Here is a 17,279-nt window from a genome sequence, read left to right as displayed (position 1 = left end):
CATTGATTCCAAATGGAAACTTCCTATAACCTTGTCTGTGCCAGTAGGTGCTTGTGGGTTAATAGGTCACCTTCTTCCTGGCATATTTTAACCAGGGTCTCCTGGAAATAATGCCTAAAGCTAGTGGTTTTCAAATGGGGTCCCTGGAGGTTTGATGTGGGCGGTGATGAAGGTTCTGATTTCTCACCACCACCTTGCAAATCACAATGGTTCCATTTCTACTTTTATTTATTTATGTATTTTAAATCTTGGCCTTTGAAGTATGGATGGGAAAAATGGCTTTGCTGCTACAAAAGAGAAAAAAATTGGGAAAAGGAAAACAAACTCAAAACCAACCTGCTCTGAACTCTAAAAGAGATGATCCTACTGTGGTTCCAGGGCCCAGTAATTAGTTTCCTGGATAGACACTTAGGGACTTCAGGGGAGAGAGGGGCTCTGACAGTCTTCGTTGTTACCCTCTAAGCTCGATGAACCTGCATTGACTGGGAGGTGGGAAGCTTTGGCGGTGCCAGAGCCAGGCTGGGCAGCCCCTGTCTGGGACTGGCGTGAGAACATATGTTGGCCAAGAGTGGCCCATAGCGTTCTCTTCTGCTTTTAATAACAATTGTTGGGGGCCGGGGGAGGAGACATGTGTTGAGAGCTGAACTAGGCTGGGTACTTGCATTCTCTCATTGAACCCTAACAACCCCCAGGTGGGATGTACCATTTTTCCTCCATTTTAGAAATGAGACCTAAGGCTCAGAGACTGTGTCTAGTCTGAAGTCTTAAAGTGGGGCTGGTAGAAGCAGGACTCAAATCCAAGCTCCCAAGGCACAGGACCCCACACCACCCTGGGACGAATGGTCATTCCTCGATGCGCTAGGCGTGCTCACCTGGATGCTGAGGTGTGACCACTAGGTGGTGACAGAGCCTCACAAAGAGTTCCCGGGATTCCGGTCAGGCAGCAGCCTGAGACCTCAGCCCGCACTGCAGCAACCCCGGACTCCTGGACCATCAGAGCAGGGCCATACTCCCTCTCTAGGCCCCGCCTTTCATGCCCCAGCATGTGGGAGAGCGGGTTCTGCTGGGAGCCTGGCCTGGATCTAAATCCCAGCTCTGCCACTTCCTGGCCTCTGTGCCAAGGATGCATCTGAACATCAAGTTTCTCATCTCTAAAACAGGAGTGATGACGCACGTCCGGGGCTTGCGGATGAGAAAAAGACCTGGCAATGGATGGGTTTAGTGGTAATTAAGACAAAGGGAGCATGCACTGCTTGCCAAAGAGAGGTCTCCTGGGGTGTTTTAAAATGGCCAACATTTAAGCCCTGAAGCATTTTACATAGAAACCCTGAATTTCTAGCTTCTTTTGAGAATCCGCTTTCCCACACAGCTGCATCTGTGAGAGCCATACCCTCCAGGCTACCACAGTCCCCACCACTCCCTATTGGGCCTCATTTCCCCCAAGTCTGTCAGCTCACTCAGCCCCTTGGGCCTTGCAGGCAGGGGAGTTTGCTCCTCAGACAAATCTTGGAAGTGAGGAACAGTGCAGTCTGTCCCCATTCCGGGGCAGGTAGGGCTTGGGTGGGTTTTTGTGTATTTCCCTCGGGCCTGGAATAGAACCTCACCACCTGTGACTCCCGCTGGGCACCCCCAGGAAGGAGGGCACGGAACCCAGCTGCTCCAGGCCTGTACATCCCTGCTGGGGGCCGCGGTGGGCAGAAGTCTGCAGGCCACCACCTCCCCTGAGTAGACCAGCCTTGGTTTGCCTCCCTGGCTCTGAGGCTTTGGAGGCCAGAGCTCGCTGCTGTGACTCTGAGGAGGAGATCTCATTTTGAGGCTGGGATGGCCTCCTGGTCCCATCAGCTGCTGGTCAGCTGGGCCCGTGCCCTCTGTTAACCCCGGCATGGCCTCCTTGCATACCGATGGAGTCTCCCCTTCCCCAGAGCCTCCTCACTTCTCAGCCTGCGGAAATGCTCACGAGCCACAGCTCCCGTCTCAGCTCAAACATCACCTCTTCCTCCAGGGAGCCTTTCCTGGTCCTCTAAGCAGAGCCAGCCATCTGCTGCTTCTTCACTGTGCCCACAGCATGCACTGGCGTCTCCTGTGAGACCTCTTTTATCCTGCTCAGGCAACAGTTGCTTATTTACATGTCTGCGTTCCTCCCTGGATTGTGTTTTCCTGAACGCTGTGGCTCCTACACCCAGCCCAGGACCCACACGAGGTGCTGTAAGCAGCTTCTGGCAGGAAAGAGCTCTCTGCAGGAGGCCCCCTTTGTCTTGTCACTAACCTTAAACTTGCACCCCCATGTTCTACTCATCTCCAGCCGAAGCACACCTTTCAGATCTTTTGATCGCATAATACTTTGCCTAATCTGTTGGTTCTTTCCATAGATCAAAGAAGTAGAAATGAATAAGTAATTAACAGATGACCAGATCTCTTCCCTAGCTTCCCCTTCAGTAATCTCACAAACAAACTCTGTAAGCAAGATAGCATCTAAAGAAGAATCACAAGAAGTCGACAAGTCTGCACATAGTAGGAGATGGTGATGACTGTGACCCCCCCGTCTCGATGATTAACTGAGACTGCTTCCGTTTTTCCCTTTAAAAACTTTCACGGCCAAGCGGAATCTTCAGATGTGGTTTTTGGGGGACACTGAGTCCACCATCTCCCCAGATTGCCAGCATTCTGATTAAAAGCAACTTTCCTTTCTACCAACATTTGCCTCTCTCTCGAGTATCGATTTTTGAGCGGCAAGCACCTGGCCCTGATTCAGTAACAACGCCTGAGAGACATTACTGAGGTGAGTGAAAGCGTGCAGTGTTGGGGCAAAAGCAGGGCTGCCTAGAGAAAAGTATTTAGATGCAAAACCATTTTTTTGTTTTTGGCTGCGCTGCATGGCACGTGGTATCTTAAGTTTCCCGATCAGGGATCAAACCCGCCCCCTGCATCGGAAGCTCGGAATCTTAGCCACTGGACCACCAGGGAAGTTCCCGCAAAACCATTTTTAACACACGATTCTTAAGAGACTTGGGCCCTTTAGGATTTGGGGCTGAAGGGCACTAAATATCTGTCACCAGGCTTGGCATGAGGATCTTGGCAGGGACATCCTTTACTTGGTTCCTCTCATGGGTAAGAGAAGGGGCCGGGGGTCTCCCCAGGGCCACCTGCTAACTCTCACCTGACTCCCTGACAAGGGCTGGAGATGGCAATTCTCCAGGTTCCTGATTCATTCCTCCCACCCTGATTAAGACAACGGCAGAGCGTTCCAACATTCCTACCAACAACACACCTCTCTACCAAACCAACAGCTAACATCAGTGTGGGAAGGGCGGGGAAGGTCCCCAAGCTCTGGACAGAGCCCAGCTGCTCCAGAGTCTGGCTGTCACCTTCTGTCCTTCACCTGCCCACGTACAGGCTCAACTTGCCAAGTGCTTTCTCAACCCCCAGCCCCCAGGAACACCCCTGGAGGGACGTGGTGCTGTCATGCACAGCACGCCGGGGAGAACACAGAGGCAAGAGGTGGAGTAACCTGGCCAAGCCCAGATGCGTCTGACGCCCCAGGCTTTATGTAGGGCTGCCCTGGCCCCGCCCCCGGCTCTCTCTCCCCTGCACTTCACCCATGACCAGCAGCCCCAGGAACAGAGATGTTAGGAGGCCCTGGCTCCAGGGAACTCTGAGGCTCCCGGGACATCCGTGGTACCTGCTGTCCTAACCTGGCTGGTCTTGCCTCCTGCCACCCTCTGTCGTGACGCTTCTGCTCTGGTCGCTGCCTTTTCATTGTCCCTCAGGCTTGTCGCTGCTGTTCTCTCAGCCTGCCGGCCCACTGCTCTCCCTGATCGCACAAATTCTTCAAGACCCCTTGCACACGGCTCCTTCTCCAGGAAGCCTTTGCGGGTAAGCTAGCACTTCTCAGAATCACCTAGAGGCTCCTTAAAACCGGTGGCTGGGCCCGACCCCAGAGCTTCGGTCGGTAGGTCTGGGGTGGGGTCTGAAGATGTGCATTTTTCTAACAAGTTCCTGGCTGCTGCCGCTCTGGGGCTTCAGCTCGAGAACCACTGGTTTGCACCAATGCTTTTCAACTGGGTTTGTTGGAGGCGTACTGGGGGCCTTCGTGAGAGTTGGTGTGAAGGAGGAAACTTGGCTCCCCCCAGCTCTGCAGGGCAGCTTTGCTTCTGTGCGTTTAATATGATGGAGTTCCAGGTAAAGTTTTGATTGAAGAAGGGATTTAGTTATTGGGAAAAAACACTGCCCTTCACTCACCCTGATCAAATGTGCTCTCGCTTCCAGAGGGGAAGGGCTGGCCTCTGGATGCGGGTCTCTCTCACATCCTATGCTTTCCCCAAGTAATGGCTCTCCTTCCACGGGAGGTTCTATGTGATTTTTAAGTGTAACACAGACAAACATTTCTCACTTGAGGAGCTACTTCTATAAGTATTATAAAAATATTTATAACTAAAATAATTTTTAAATGTTAATAGTTTAGAATTCATTTTACTGAGAAGTAGGAAAAAATTCTAACATGTTGAACTAGCAGAGCTGTGATTTCACAGATGATATTACTCAAGCTGAAGCTAAATTTAAAAAGGGAACAGATGTAAAGCCGACGTAAGGTAGCGTGTTAGGTAACAGCCCAGCTAACATACTGATAATGTAAAAATCAGGGTGATGGTTGGAAAGACTGCAGTTTAGGAAAAACTGTCCTTTAGAACGGTTTGAAAGTCACTTGAGGGGTCCTGCTCCCTCTGTGCTCTGGAATTTCTTCCCCTTGAGTTCCATGCTCATCTCCCCCCCGTTTTCTTTCTTAAACTAATACAAGATTAGGATGACATTTTGAAAAGGGCATCTCGTTAAGCAGCCTCGTCCCCATTGGAGCACAGGCTCCGGCCCAGTAGCCAGCTGGCCATTTATCTTATGGTAATGAGGTGTCATCTCCCCACGGGGTCTGCCTTCCTCCCTTCCACTCCTGCCTCTTCCTCCGAGACCGCCTCTCTTGCTCCCACCCGCCACTCTGTGCCTGTGGAAAGTGTGTGTGGGGGGGGCAGGGAGAGGCGGCACCAAAGCCGTCCTGGCATCTTCTCCTAGTGCTGGAAGCAGGCGCGAAGGTGCGAGGGGGCTTGTGCTATGGGGGCGGGACTGTGGTCCTCACCTGTACACCGTGGTCGGCGGGGAGCTCAGGCTGTCGTAGACGAGCCTCACATGGCCCTGGTACAGCTCCAGTGCCAGGGGGTCATTGTCTCCCTTGTAGAGAAGGATGCCGTTGTCCTTGTCCGTGGCCACCTGGAGGGAGTCATGAGGGTCAGGGCTCCCCTGAGTCCCCACCTCTCCCGTCCCCGCCTCACAGAGCCCTCTTCCAGGTGGCCTCTTCTGAACGAACCCTGGATCTGAATTCATGTCCTTATTTCCTCCTTTATCTAGTCTGTTCATTTCCACAAGGAAGGCCTATACTTAATGCGCCAGCAAATGCTGATTGAGCAATTCAACAAATATTTATGGAGTCCCCTTTATGTGCTGCTATGTTTTTATGTACGTGTATATGTATGTATATGTATGTGTATGTGTATGTGTGTGTGTGCGTATACACATATATAAAAATGCCTGGAGCCCTGAGCTCTGATCTAGCCTCTTGGGGCCTTGGTGTCTCTATATAAAGTGTAATAATAATTATAAACAAAACACTACCTGTTACTACTTAATTCTGTGTTTACTATGAACCAGGCACTGTGTTAAGTGTCACCTAGGGAATTTTTTAAAACACTGTGTCTGGGGCTTCACCTCAAACCACTTGCATACAGATCTCTAGAGGCCAGAGCCAGGCAAAGATACAAAGTGCCCCAGGAGATTCTAAAGTGTTGCCAGGCTGAGAAGCACTGGTTTCAAAGCTGCTGCCCAGAGGGCGTCTGTTTGCCAGGCACAGGGCACCAGGGGTGGGGCTCTCTGACCAGCCTCTTGGCCCCCACTGCCCAGCCCAGGAGCAGCTGATGTTGGCCTGGGGCCAGACCTTGGCAGAGGCCAGGTCCACGTAGGAGCCCTTGCCCACGAAGCTGACGGTGAGCAGGGGGTCTGATAGGACACTGGGCTGTCCAGGGCACTGGGTGCTGCTCTGGTTATTGGGATGTAACACTTGCATCCCTGGGTGGCTGGGACTGAGGGAGGAAGGCAGGAGGGCAATGAGAGGACCAGGGGCAAGGGCAGTGATGGCAACCAGAGCTTCTTTCTTGTGTGCGCCTGGGGTCAACCCCCATCTCAGAGGCCTGCCCACTGGACTGTAGGCTCCACGAGGTGAGGCCGTGTGAACTTTCATACATCTCTGCAGCCCCAGTGCCTCAAATGGTACCTGGCAGGGGTGGATGCCCAGTGGATCTTTGTTGAATGAATATTTTCTCCATAAGCTTAAACCTGGGCTAGTGTGGCCATAACCAGAGGAAGAAAGGGCCTTAGTGAATGCTATATGGTGGAGCCACTAACTGGCCTGCACCCTCTAGCTGTGTCTCTGGGGTCCCCCCTGCCCACTGAGCCTACAGGCAGGGGCCTGCTCTCTATCATACCCCTTCCCTTCTGTCTCTGCCCCCCAACAGCATTGAGGTCACCCAGAAATGTAGTCTGGAAGAACTAGTCAGGTCCATAGGTAAGGAACTTGACAGAAGTTAGTTGGAAAAGAATTTGGTTCATACTGAATGGTTTCCTGTTCCCTGAAAAATGCCCTGCTCCCTTGTGCCTCTGGGTCTTTGCACATGCTGATCTCTGAGGCTCGAATGCACCACCCCCCTTCATCCTGCACCATCAGCCCCTCACCCTTCCACCCTTCTCCAGGCAAACTCCTACTCATCCTTCAGATCTCAGCTTAGTTCTCATTGCCTCTGGGGAGCCTTCCCTGATTCTTCCCAGCAGGCTGGGATCACTGCCCCGCCCATGTGCTCCCACAACACCCAGGGTTGTCATTGTCCCTTTTCTTGTCATCCTGCCCTGGGCAAGGGGCTTCGCCTGTCTTGTCCACCACTGAATCCCCAGTGCACAGTGTCTGGCATGTAACAGTTGAATGAATATTTCCTAGAGAAAAGAATGAATGAGGCTGGAGTGGGGGCTGCTCTGTGCAGTGAGAGCTGGTCAGGAGCTGTCTATAGAACCCTCTGGACAGAGCTGGTCCCCGTCCCCCCAAGCTGAGTGTTGTCCCTTATGATGTGTAGGGAAGCGGGCAGGACTGCTGAGATCTGGGGCATCCCAGCTGTTCTTGGAACAGAGCTTGGGGGCATGTTAGGGTCCTTCCAAGGGCTGGGTGGGTGGGGCGCACCTGCAGGGAGATGTTGGCCTGGGGCCGGACCTTGGCGGAGGCCAGTTCCACGTAGGAGTCCTTGCCCACGAAGTTGACGGTGATGAGCTTCTCGCACCTTGGGCCGGCGAAGCCCGGGGGGCAGCGGCAGGTGGGCTCCTGCTGCACCACGATGCACTGGGCCCCGTTCTGGCACTCGTACTGGTCGCAGGGGCTTGTCTGTAGCAGGACCATGGGCGGGGGGTGCTCGCAGTAGAGCCCGCTGGGAGGGAGGAGAGGAGGATGGGGGGACGGAAGATGGGGAACGGTGAGAGGAGACATCAAGTTATTTAGGCCAAAGAGCCGCTAGCAGAGACCGTGGCATGAGAGGGAACTGAGACTAGTTCCAGCCCTGCTAGTGACTAGGGCAAGGCCTGATCCTTCTCTAAGCCCCAGATTTCCCATTTTTAAAATAATGGGGTCAGACTAGAGCACAGGTCCTCAATTTCAGTGTCATCAGAATTGCCTGCGATGAATTTGTTGAAAGTGCAGGTTCTCATCCAGCCATGGATCACTGGATAAGCAAAACGGGGTACATACACACAAGGGAATAACACTCAGCCTTGAAAAGGCCATTCTGACACATGCTACAGTATGGACGGACCTTGAGGAGATTATACGAAGCCAAAGAAGCAGATAGAAAAAGACAAATGCTGTCTGATTCCACTCATATGAAGTACCCAGAGTGGTTAAACTCATGGAAACAGAAAGTAGAATGGTGGCTGTTGGGGGACTTCGCTGGTGGTCCAGGGGTTAAGACTCCATGCTTCCAATGCAGGGGGCGTGGGTTCAATCCCTGGCCAGGGAACTAAGATCCCACATGCCACGTGGTGCAGCCAATAAATTAAAAAAGAATGGTGGCTGCTGGGGCCAGGGGAGGGGGAATGGGAAAATGTTGTTTAATTGGGTACAGAGTTTCAGTTTGCTAGATGAAAAGAGTTCTGGAGGAGTTCCCTGGTGGCGCAGTGGATAAGAATCTGCCTGCCAATGCAGGGGACATGGGTTCAACACCTGGTCCAGGAAGATCCCACATGCCACGCAGCAACTAAGCCCGTGCACCACAACTACTGAGCCTGCGCTCTAGAGCCCACAAGCCACAACTACTGAGCCCATGTGCTGCAACTACTGAAGCCCGTGTGCCCTAGAGCCCACGTGCTACAACTACTCAGCCCACGTGCTGCAACTACTACACCTGCATGCGTAGAGCCCATGCTCTGCAACAAGAGAAGCCACCACAATGAGAAGCCCATGCACCACAACAAAGAGTAGCCCCCATTAAGAGAATTCAGCACCACCAAACCAGCTTTACAACAAATGCTAAAGGAACTTCTCTAGGCAGGAAACACAAGAGAAGGAAAAGACCTACAATAACAAACCCAAAACAATTAAGAAAATGGGAATAGGAACATACATATCGATAATTACCTTAAATGTAAATGGATTAAATGCTCCCACCAAAAGACACAGACTGGCTGAATGGATACAAAAACAAGACCCATATATATGCTGTCTACAAGAGACCCACTTCAGATCTAGAGACACATACAGACTGAAAGTGAGGGGATGGAAAAAGATATTCCATGCAAATGGAAATCACAAGAAAGCTGGAGTAGCAATTCTCATATCAGACAAAATAGACTTTAAAACAAAGACTGTTACAAGAGACAGAGAAGGACACTACATAATGATCAAGGGATCAATTCGAGAAGAAGATATAACAATTGTAAATACGCACCCAACATAGGAGCACTTCAATATGTAAGGCAAATGCTAACAGCCATAAAAGGGGAAATCGACAGTAACACAAGTAGGGGACTTTAACACCCCACGTTCACCAATGGACAGATCATCCAAAATGAAAATAAATGAGGAAACACAAGCTTTAAATGACACATTAGACAAGATGGACTTAATTGATATTTATAGGACATTCCATCCAAAAAAAACAGAATACACTTTCTTCTCAAGTGCTCGTGGAACATTCTCCAGGATAGATCATATCTTGGGTCACAAAACAAGCCTTGGTAAATTTAAGAAAATTGAAATTGTATCAAGTATCTTTTCCAACCGCTACGCTATGAGACTAGATATCAATTACAGGAAAAAAACTGTAAAAAAAAAACAAACACATGGAGGCTAAACAATATGCTACTAAATAACCAAGAGATCACTGAAGAAATCAAAGAGGAAATCAAAAAATACCTGGAAACAAATGACAATGAAAACACGATGACCCAAAACCTATGGGATGCAGCAAAAGCAGTTCTAAGAGGGAAGTTTACAGCAATACAAGCCTACCTCAAGAAACAAGAAAAATCTCAAATAAACAACCTAAACTTAAACCTAAAGCAATTAGAGAAGAACAAAAAACCCCCAAAGTCAGCAGAAGGAAAGAAATCATAAAGATCAGATCAGGAATAAATGAAAAAGGGCTTCCCTGGTGGTGCAGAGGTTGAGAATCTGCCTGCCAATGCAGGAGACACAGGTTTGATCCCTGGTCCAGGAAGATCCCACATGCCGAAGAGCAACTAAGCCTGTGCGCCACAGCTACTGAGCCTGCGCTCTAGAGCCCATGAGCCACAACTACTGAGCCTGTGTGCCGCAACTACTGAAGCCCGCGTGCCTAAAGCCCATGCTCTGCAACAAGAGAAGCCACCGCAGTGAGAAGCCTGAGCACCACAACGACCCAACACAAGCAAAAATAAATAAATAAAATAAGTAAATTTATTTTAAAAAAAGAAATAAATGAAAAAGAAATGAAGGAAACAATAGCAAAGATCAATAAAACTAAAAGCTGGTTCTTTGAGAAGATAAACAAAATTGATAAACCATTAGCCAGACTCATCAAGAAAAAAAGGGACAAGACTCAAATTAACAGAATTAGAAATGAAAAAGAAGTAACAACTGACACTGCAGAAATACACAGGATCATGAGAGATTACTACAAGCAACTATATGCCAATAAAGTGGACAACCTGGAAGAAATGGACAAATTCTTAGAAAAGCATAACCTTCCAAGACTGAACCAGGAAGAAATAGAAAATATAAACAGACCAATCACAAGCACTGAAATTGAAACTGTGATTAAAAATCTGCCAGCAAACAAAAGCCCAGGACCAGATGGCTTCACAGGAGAATTCTATCAAACATTTAGAGAAGAGCTAACACCTTCCTTCTCAAACTCTTCCAAAATATAGCAGAGGGAGGAACACTCCCAAACTCATTCTACAAGGCCACCATCACCCTGATACCAAAACCAGACAAAGATACAACAAAAAAAGAAAATTATAGACCAATATCACTCATGAACATAGATGCAAAAATCCTCAACAAAATACTAGCAAACAATCCAACAACACATTAAAAGGATCATACACCATGATCAAGTGGGGTTTATCCCTGGAATGCAAGGATTCTTCAATATACACAAATCAATCAACGTGATACACCATATTAACAAACTGAAGGAGAAAAACCATATTATCATCTCAATAGAGGCAGAGAAAGCTTTCAACAAAATTCAACACCCATTTATGATAAAAACGCTCCAGAAAGTAGGCATAGAGGGAACTTTCCTCAACATAATAAAGGCCATATATGACAAACCCACAGCCAACACTTTCCTCAGTGGTGAAAAACTGAAACCATTTCCAGTAAGATCAGGAACAAGACAAGGTTGCCCACTCTCACTGCTATCATTCAACATAGTTTTGGAAGTTTTAGCCACAGCAATCAGAGAAAAAAAAGAAATAAAAGGAATCCAAATCAGAAAAGAAGAAGTAACACTGTCACTGTTTGCAGATGACATGATACTAAACATAGAGAATCCTAAAGATGCTACCAGAAAACTACTAGAGCTAATCAATGAATTTGGTAAAGTAGCAGGATACAAAATTAATGCACAGAAATCTCTTGCATCCCTATACACTAATGATGAAAAATCAGAAAGAGAAATTAAGGAAACACTCCCATTTACCACTGCAACATAAAGAATAAAATACCTAGGAATAAACCTACCTAAGGAGACAAAAGACCTGTATGCAAAAAACTATAAGACGCTGATGAAAGAAATTAAAGACGATACAAACAGATGGAGAGATATACCATGTTCTTGGATTGGAAGAATCAACATTGTGAAAATGACTCTACTACCCAAAGCAATCTACAGATTCAATGCAATCCCTATGAAACTACCAACGGCATTTTTCACAAAACTAGAACAAAAAATTTTACAATTTGTATGAAAACACAAAAGACCCCAAATAGCCAAAGCAATCTTGAGAAAGCAAAACGGAGCTGGAGGACTCAGGCTCCCGGACTTCAGACTATACTACAAAGCTACGGTAATCAAGGTAATATGGTACTGGCACAAAAATAGAAATATAGATCAATGGAACAGGATAGAAAGCCCAGAGATAAACTCACGCACATATGGTCACCTTGTCTTTGATAAAGGAGGCAAGAATATACAATGGAGAAAAGACAGCCTCATCAATAAGTAGTGTTGGGAAAACTGGACAGCTACATGTAAAAGAATGAAATTAGAACACTCCCTAACACCGTATAAAAAAATAAACTCAAAATGGATTAAAGACCTAAATGTAAGGCCAGATACTGTAATATAAACTCTTAGAGGAAAACATAGGCAGAACACTCTATGACATGAATCATAGCAAGATCCTTTTTGACCCACGTCCTAGAGAAATGGAAATAAAAACAAAAATAAACACATGGGACCTAATGAAACTTAAAACTTTTGCACAGCAAAGGAAACCATAAACCAGATGAAGAGACAACCCTCAGAATGGGAGAAAATATTTGCAAACGAAGAAACTGACAAAGGATTAATCTCCAAAATATACAAGCATCTCATGCAGCTCAATATCAAAAAAACAAACAGCGCAATCCAAAAATGGGCAGAAGACCTACATAGACATTTCTCCAAAGAAGATATACAGATTGGCAACAACCACATGAAAGGATGCTCAACATCACTAATCATTAGAGAAATGCAAATCAAAACTACAATGAGGTATCACCTCACACCGGTCAGAATGGCCATCATCAAAAAATCTACAAATGATAAATGCTGGAGAGGGTGTGGAGAAAAGGGAACCCTCTTGCATTGTTGGTGGGAATGTAAATTGATACAGTCACTATGGAGAACAGTATGGAGGAGGTTCCTTAAAAAACTAAAAATAGAACTACCATATGACCCAGCAATCCCACTACTGGGCATATTCCCTGAGAAAACCATAATTCAAAACAAGTCATGTACCATAATGTTCACTGCAGCACTACTTACAATAGCCAGTACATGGAAGCAACCCAAGTGTCCATTGACAGATGAATGGATAAAGAAGATGTGGCACATATATACAATGGAATATTACTCAGCCATAAGAAGAAATGAAATTGAGTTATTTGTAGTGAGGTGGATGGACTTAGAGTCTGTACAGAGTGAAGTAAAGTCAGAAAGAGAAAAACAATACCGTATGCTAACACATATATATGGAATCTAAAAAAAAGAAAAGGTACTGATGAACCGAGGGGCAGGACAGGAATAAAGATGCAGACATAGAAAATGGACTTGAGGACGTGGGTGGGGAAGGGTAAGCTGGGACAAAGTGAGAGAGTGGCATGGACATATATACACTACCAAATGTAAAATAGCTAGTGGGAAGCTGCTGCATAGCACAGGGAGGTCAGCTCGGTGCTTTGTGACCACCTAGAGGGGTGGGATAGGGAGGGTGGGAGGGAGATGCAAGAGGGAGGGAATATGGGGACATATGTATACGTATAGCTGATTCACTTTGTCATACAGCAGAAACTAACACACCATTGTAAAGCAATTATACTCCAATAAAGATGGTAAAAAAAGAAAAAAAAAAGAGTAGCCCGCACTCGCAGCAACTAGAGAAAGCCCGCGTGCAGCAACGAAGACCCAACACAGCCAAAAAAAAAAAAACAAAATGAGTTCTGGAGATGGATGGTGGTGATGTTTGCACGGCAATATGAATGTACTTACTGTACATTTAAAAATGCTTAAGATGGTAAATTTTGTGTTATGTGCATTTTACCACAACCACAATTAAAAAAAAATTTTTTTAAGTGTGGGTTTCCAGCTCCTTCTCCCCACCCCAAATTCTAATTTCGTAGCTCTGGGGTGGGGCTCTGGAACTTATATTTTCACAAGCCTCGCATGCAGATGGTCTCAATCAGGCTTTGGAACCAACTGCCTTGAGAACTCATGGTTCCTTCCAGGCTCACGTTCTCAGAGTCTATGACCAGGGCTCAGCTGCACAGTCAGATCTGTACCTCCATGAGTACTGACATGTATACAGGACTGTCCCCCAGTCTGACCCCCCTTAAGTGGCCCCTGCCTCCCCTCCAGGCCCCCCTGGGCCCTTCCCTTCCAGTCAGTGTGGGCGCGAGAGCCGGCACCCTCATACCCCTTCCACGTACCCCACAGACATCTGACCACCTGGCCAGGGCCTCCAGTCTCCCCTTTCTCTCCTGGCTTCACTGATTCCAATGACTGACCCCCAAGCCCTCCCATTCGCCTCCATTTTCCTGCCATTAGGGCACCATACTGTTTTTGTTCTCCAGCCCAGAAAGAAGACTCCTGCCAGCGTGGCCATGTGGCTACCTACACCCTCCAAGCTGGGCTCCAAAACGGTAGCATCTTTCGTTAGACGGAATCACGCCCAAGTTTGACATACTATGAGCTGGACCCTAAGTCCGACATCCACATGGTTGTCTTGGGTACCTCTTTTTTTCCATCTACAGCATAGGGTGAACAAGGTCTGCTCTGGCACTTGGAAGGGCTGAAGAAGGTTTGGGGGAATAAAGGCACCACAGAAACCTAGGGCTAGGGCTGTCTGGGTCTCCACCCTGGCTGCCTGGGCCCACCAGCCCCCAGCCCGCTGCCCCCCGCCATCCGGCCGCTTGACCATACCTGAAGCCCTGGGGGCACATGCACGTGTAGCCGTTGACCGCATCCACGCACTGGGCCCCATGGCGGCACCTGTGGGCTGTGCAGTCGTCACTGTTCACCTCGCAGAGCTTCCCGCTGTAGCCAGGGAGACATTCGCACCTGGAACACAGTGGAGCGAAGCTGTTCTATGGCCCGGCCAAGTCCCTGCAGCTCTTGCGGGCTCCCCAAAGCCTGGCCTGCAGTGGGTCTCATGGGCTGTCCACAGCCTCTGGTCACTGCAAGCCGATGTCTGCCTGCTTCACATGGGGCATCTTGTCAGGAGCCGGCTGAACAGTGCAGGGCTGCGGTCACACAGATTTTGGCTTGGATCTACCACTGTCTACATAGAACTAATATTCAGCTTAGCCTGCCTTTGTGCCAGGCACTGGGCTAAGCACCTTTCACAGAGTGCCTTGCTAAGGCCTCCCAGCACCCTGTGAAGGAGGGTCGGTCCCCCTCCAATACCAGGAGGAAACCAGGGCTCCAGGAGAGCTGACCTGACTTCCCTGAGGCCCCCCACCGTGTAACACTTACGTGTGTCAGTGATTCTTCGTTTACACTTACGTGTGTCAGACCCTGTTCTCGGTGTATCTGGCACTCACTGCCTCTCTGTGTTTCAGTTTCTTCACTTTTCAGTGTGACTGATGATCAATAACTTCACCTCTTAACAGTGGTTTTAAAAATTAAGTGATACACTCTGTGCAGGGCACTAGATTCACACTGAGTAAACAGTCAGTGTGATATGTAGAAGGTGCTGATAAGGATGATGAAGAAATGATGCTGTTGGCACTCCCTTTGATTCTATTCTATTGTTTGTTCATTTTTTCCCCAGAGATTCGGGCTGATATAAGAAGGTGAATCCCTTTGCCCTTGATAAATGCCTCCTGGTCTCCAGGGGAGAGGATGGGAGCTACTGGCCCAACCCAGGCCCTGCAGGCCGACCCACCCCTCCCTGGGGAGCATGGTGTCGGCAGCTCCATCACATCCTCGCTGGCCCAGGTTTCAACCCGGCCAGAGACGGCTGCTGCGGCGGGTCTCCCTAAACATGGGCCTGAGACACGCATCTCTGGTCTCCTCTGTCTGGGATGACAATGTGCCGAAGTCCCAGCAAGGAAGACACCAAAGGTACCACCTTACTCACAGCGGCTTCAGCACACAGGCATGTGTGAACACAAATGCTTCCTGGCTCCTGCACACCTCTCTGGGCTCACTGGCTGAATTCTGCTGGGCGGAGTGTAAATAATAACCACAGCCTATCCAAGTCAGAGGAGGAAGGTGGTACGGGCAGGGGAAGGTGTGGTAGGGGTGGCCAGGTGGGAGGGAAGTGAGACCTTGGAATACTTATGTGACGCAGGAGCCTGACTGGGGAAGCATCAGGGCAAAGGGATAGTCCTCCCTCCTCCCTCTCCTCCCTCCACCCGCTTTAGGATGGCTGGAAGTGGGCTGGAATCACAAGTAGACCCTGGCAGTGCTGGGGCTGCCAGAACATGGTGCATGCTGTGGATTCATGGCAAGGTAAGAGACTCAGGTAAGATACTCGCCCCCTGGAGGGGGGGCAAGTTCTAGAATCTGAGGATTTACTGGACCTGAGTCCAAAAGCTGTGAAATCTGCTAAGATCTGACCTCTTTACCTTTACTTATTTGATGGGTAAATTTGAAATATGTGACCTATTGCTGCACCAGAAGGTGCAAACTTTCACATCTTAGCCCCCATTCCTTCCTAGTCTTTTAAAGGAACAGCGCGGGGATGCCTTTTGGGGGTACATGCTCAGTATATCACAGGCCAGGCCTCTGCTAGGGTTAAACCTGGCCCCAGCAGGCATCTGTGTTTGTGTCTCCTGAATTCTAAGAAGTACCTGCAGCGCAACTCAAGCTGTATGAGCTTCTCCAAGGCAATAATAGCTGCTCACTACTTACAGGGGAAAACCCAGCCTGATAAGCATGGCATTCGAGCCTACTGAGCAGGTCTTTATGAGGAATTAGGGAAGCCATGCTCCCTCGCAGATGAAGCAGTGGAAGTCTGGAGGAAGGTGTGTTTACATCCTTCTTTTCTCCCAGTGCTACAGCCCTCTCCACACCTGCGCTTCCTAAACGAAACACTCAGGGGTCTTGTTAAAGTGCAGCTTCTGATTCAGGGAGTCTGGGTGGGGCCTGGGAACTAGCATTCCCAACAAGCTCCCATGGGATACTGACACTGCTGGTTCGTGGACCTCACCTCCAATAGCAAGGATCTCTACAACATTTCCTCATCGGCCAAAGACAAGTATCTGGTGGTACAACCTGCATTCCCTGTTGTCCTCCAATGTTTTGCCTTTATCTTTTTTCTAAAGCGTAAGGGTTATGCAATTTTGATGTGCATTCGACCTACTGATTCTGGACCAGGAGGAGTAACCAAGTGACTTCAGGAGCCTCTGGATTTAGCCGGGGAATCAGTCAGGCCCGGATTGACTCGCATCCCTTTCTGTGCACGTGTGTTGGCTGCTTGCTGCACCTCACGGAGCCTCAGCCCCACGTGGGAGGTGGGTAACAGTTTCTACATCCTAAGATCGCTGAGTGTTAAGTGAGATAATGCACAGTGCCTGACACAGAGGAAGTGTTCAGTGCATGCTAGCCACTGCCATCTTTGTTTCTGTTATTATTTTCAGTGTGCATGGGCAGTGTTCATTATTATTTTCAGGGCTTCAGTATATTATTATTTCAGTGTTCATGTCACAGATACTGATAGAGTACTATCTGTTCTGTTGAGTTGAGGCCTCATTAGAACAGCATACAAGGAAATCCCCAAGGATAAACATCTTCAAACTTGGGCAGAGGTTGCACCGACTGCACATCTCTTTTGTTAATGCCCCTGTTGCCTGCCTTGGGATGTGAGTTGTTATGGTGATGGCAGGGGAGGGCGATAACATTATAAAATGTTGCACTGGGAGAAGGGACTTTTCATTTAAATGCATCTCAAAAAGAAAAAAAAAAAAATCAACATTACTGAGTTGGCCTGTAGACCTCTTCAAGATTCTAAGA

General features: G+C 48.4%; 1 protein-coding gene across 2 annotated transcripts in view; it reads right to left on the bottom strand.

Annotated features, from left to right (window-relative positions):
* The window catches only part of SLIT3 (slit guidance ligand 3), a 619,558-nt gene that overhangs the window by 29,215 nt on the left and 573,064 nt on the right, over positions 1-17,279 (bottom strand). For both annotated transcript variants that reach the window (XM_082456399.1, XM_082456400.1), the window contains 3 exons: positions 14,244-14,381; positions 7,268-7,508; positions 5,126-5,256 (listed from right to left, as the gene is read on the bottom strand). In XM_082456399.1, the coding sequence (XP_082312525.1) occupies positions 5,126-5,256; positions 7,268-7,508; positions 14,244-14,381 (510 nt within the window). The remainder of the gene's footprint in view (positions 1-5,125; positions 5,257-7,267; positions 7,509-14,243; positions 14,382-17,279) is intronic.

The sequence above is a fragment of the Balaenoptera physalus genome, assembly GCF_965194825.1.
Source record: "Balaenoptera physalus genome assembly, chromosome: 3".
Classification (NCBI taxonomy): Eukaryota; Metazoa; Chordata; class Mammalia; order Artiodactyla; family Balaenopteridae; genus Balaenoptera; species Balaenoptera physalus.
Note: the sequence above shows the minus strand (reverse complement) of the source record. Positions and strands in the feature narration are given on the sequence as shown.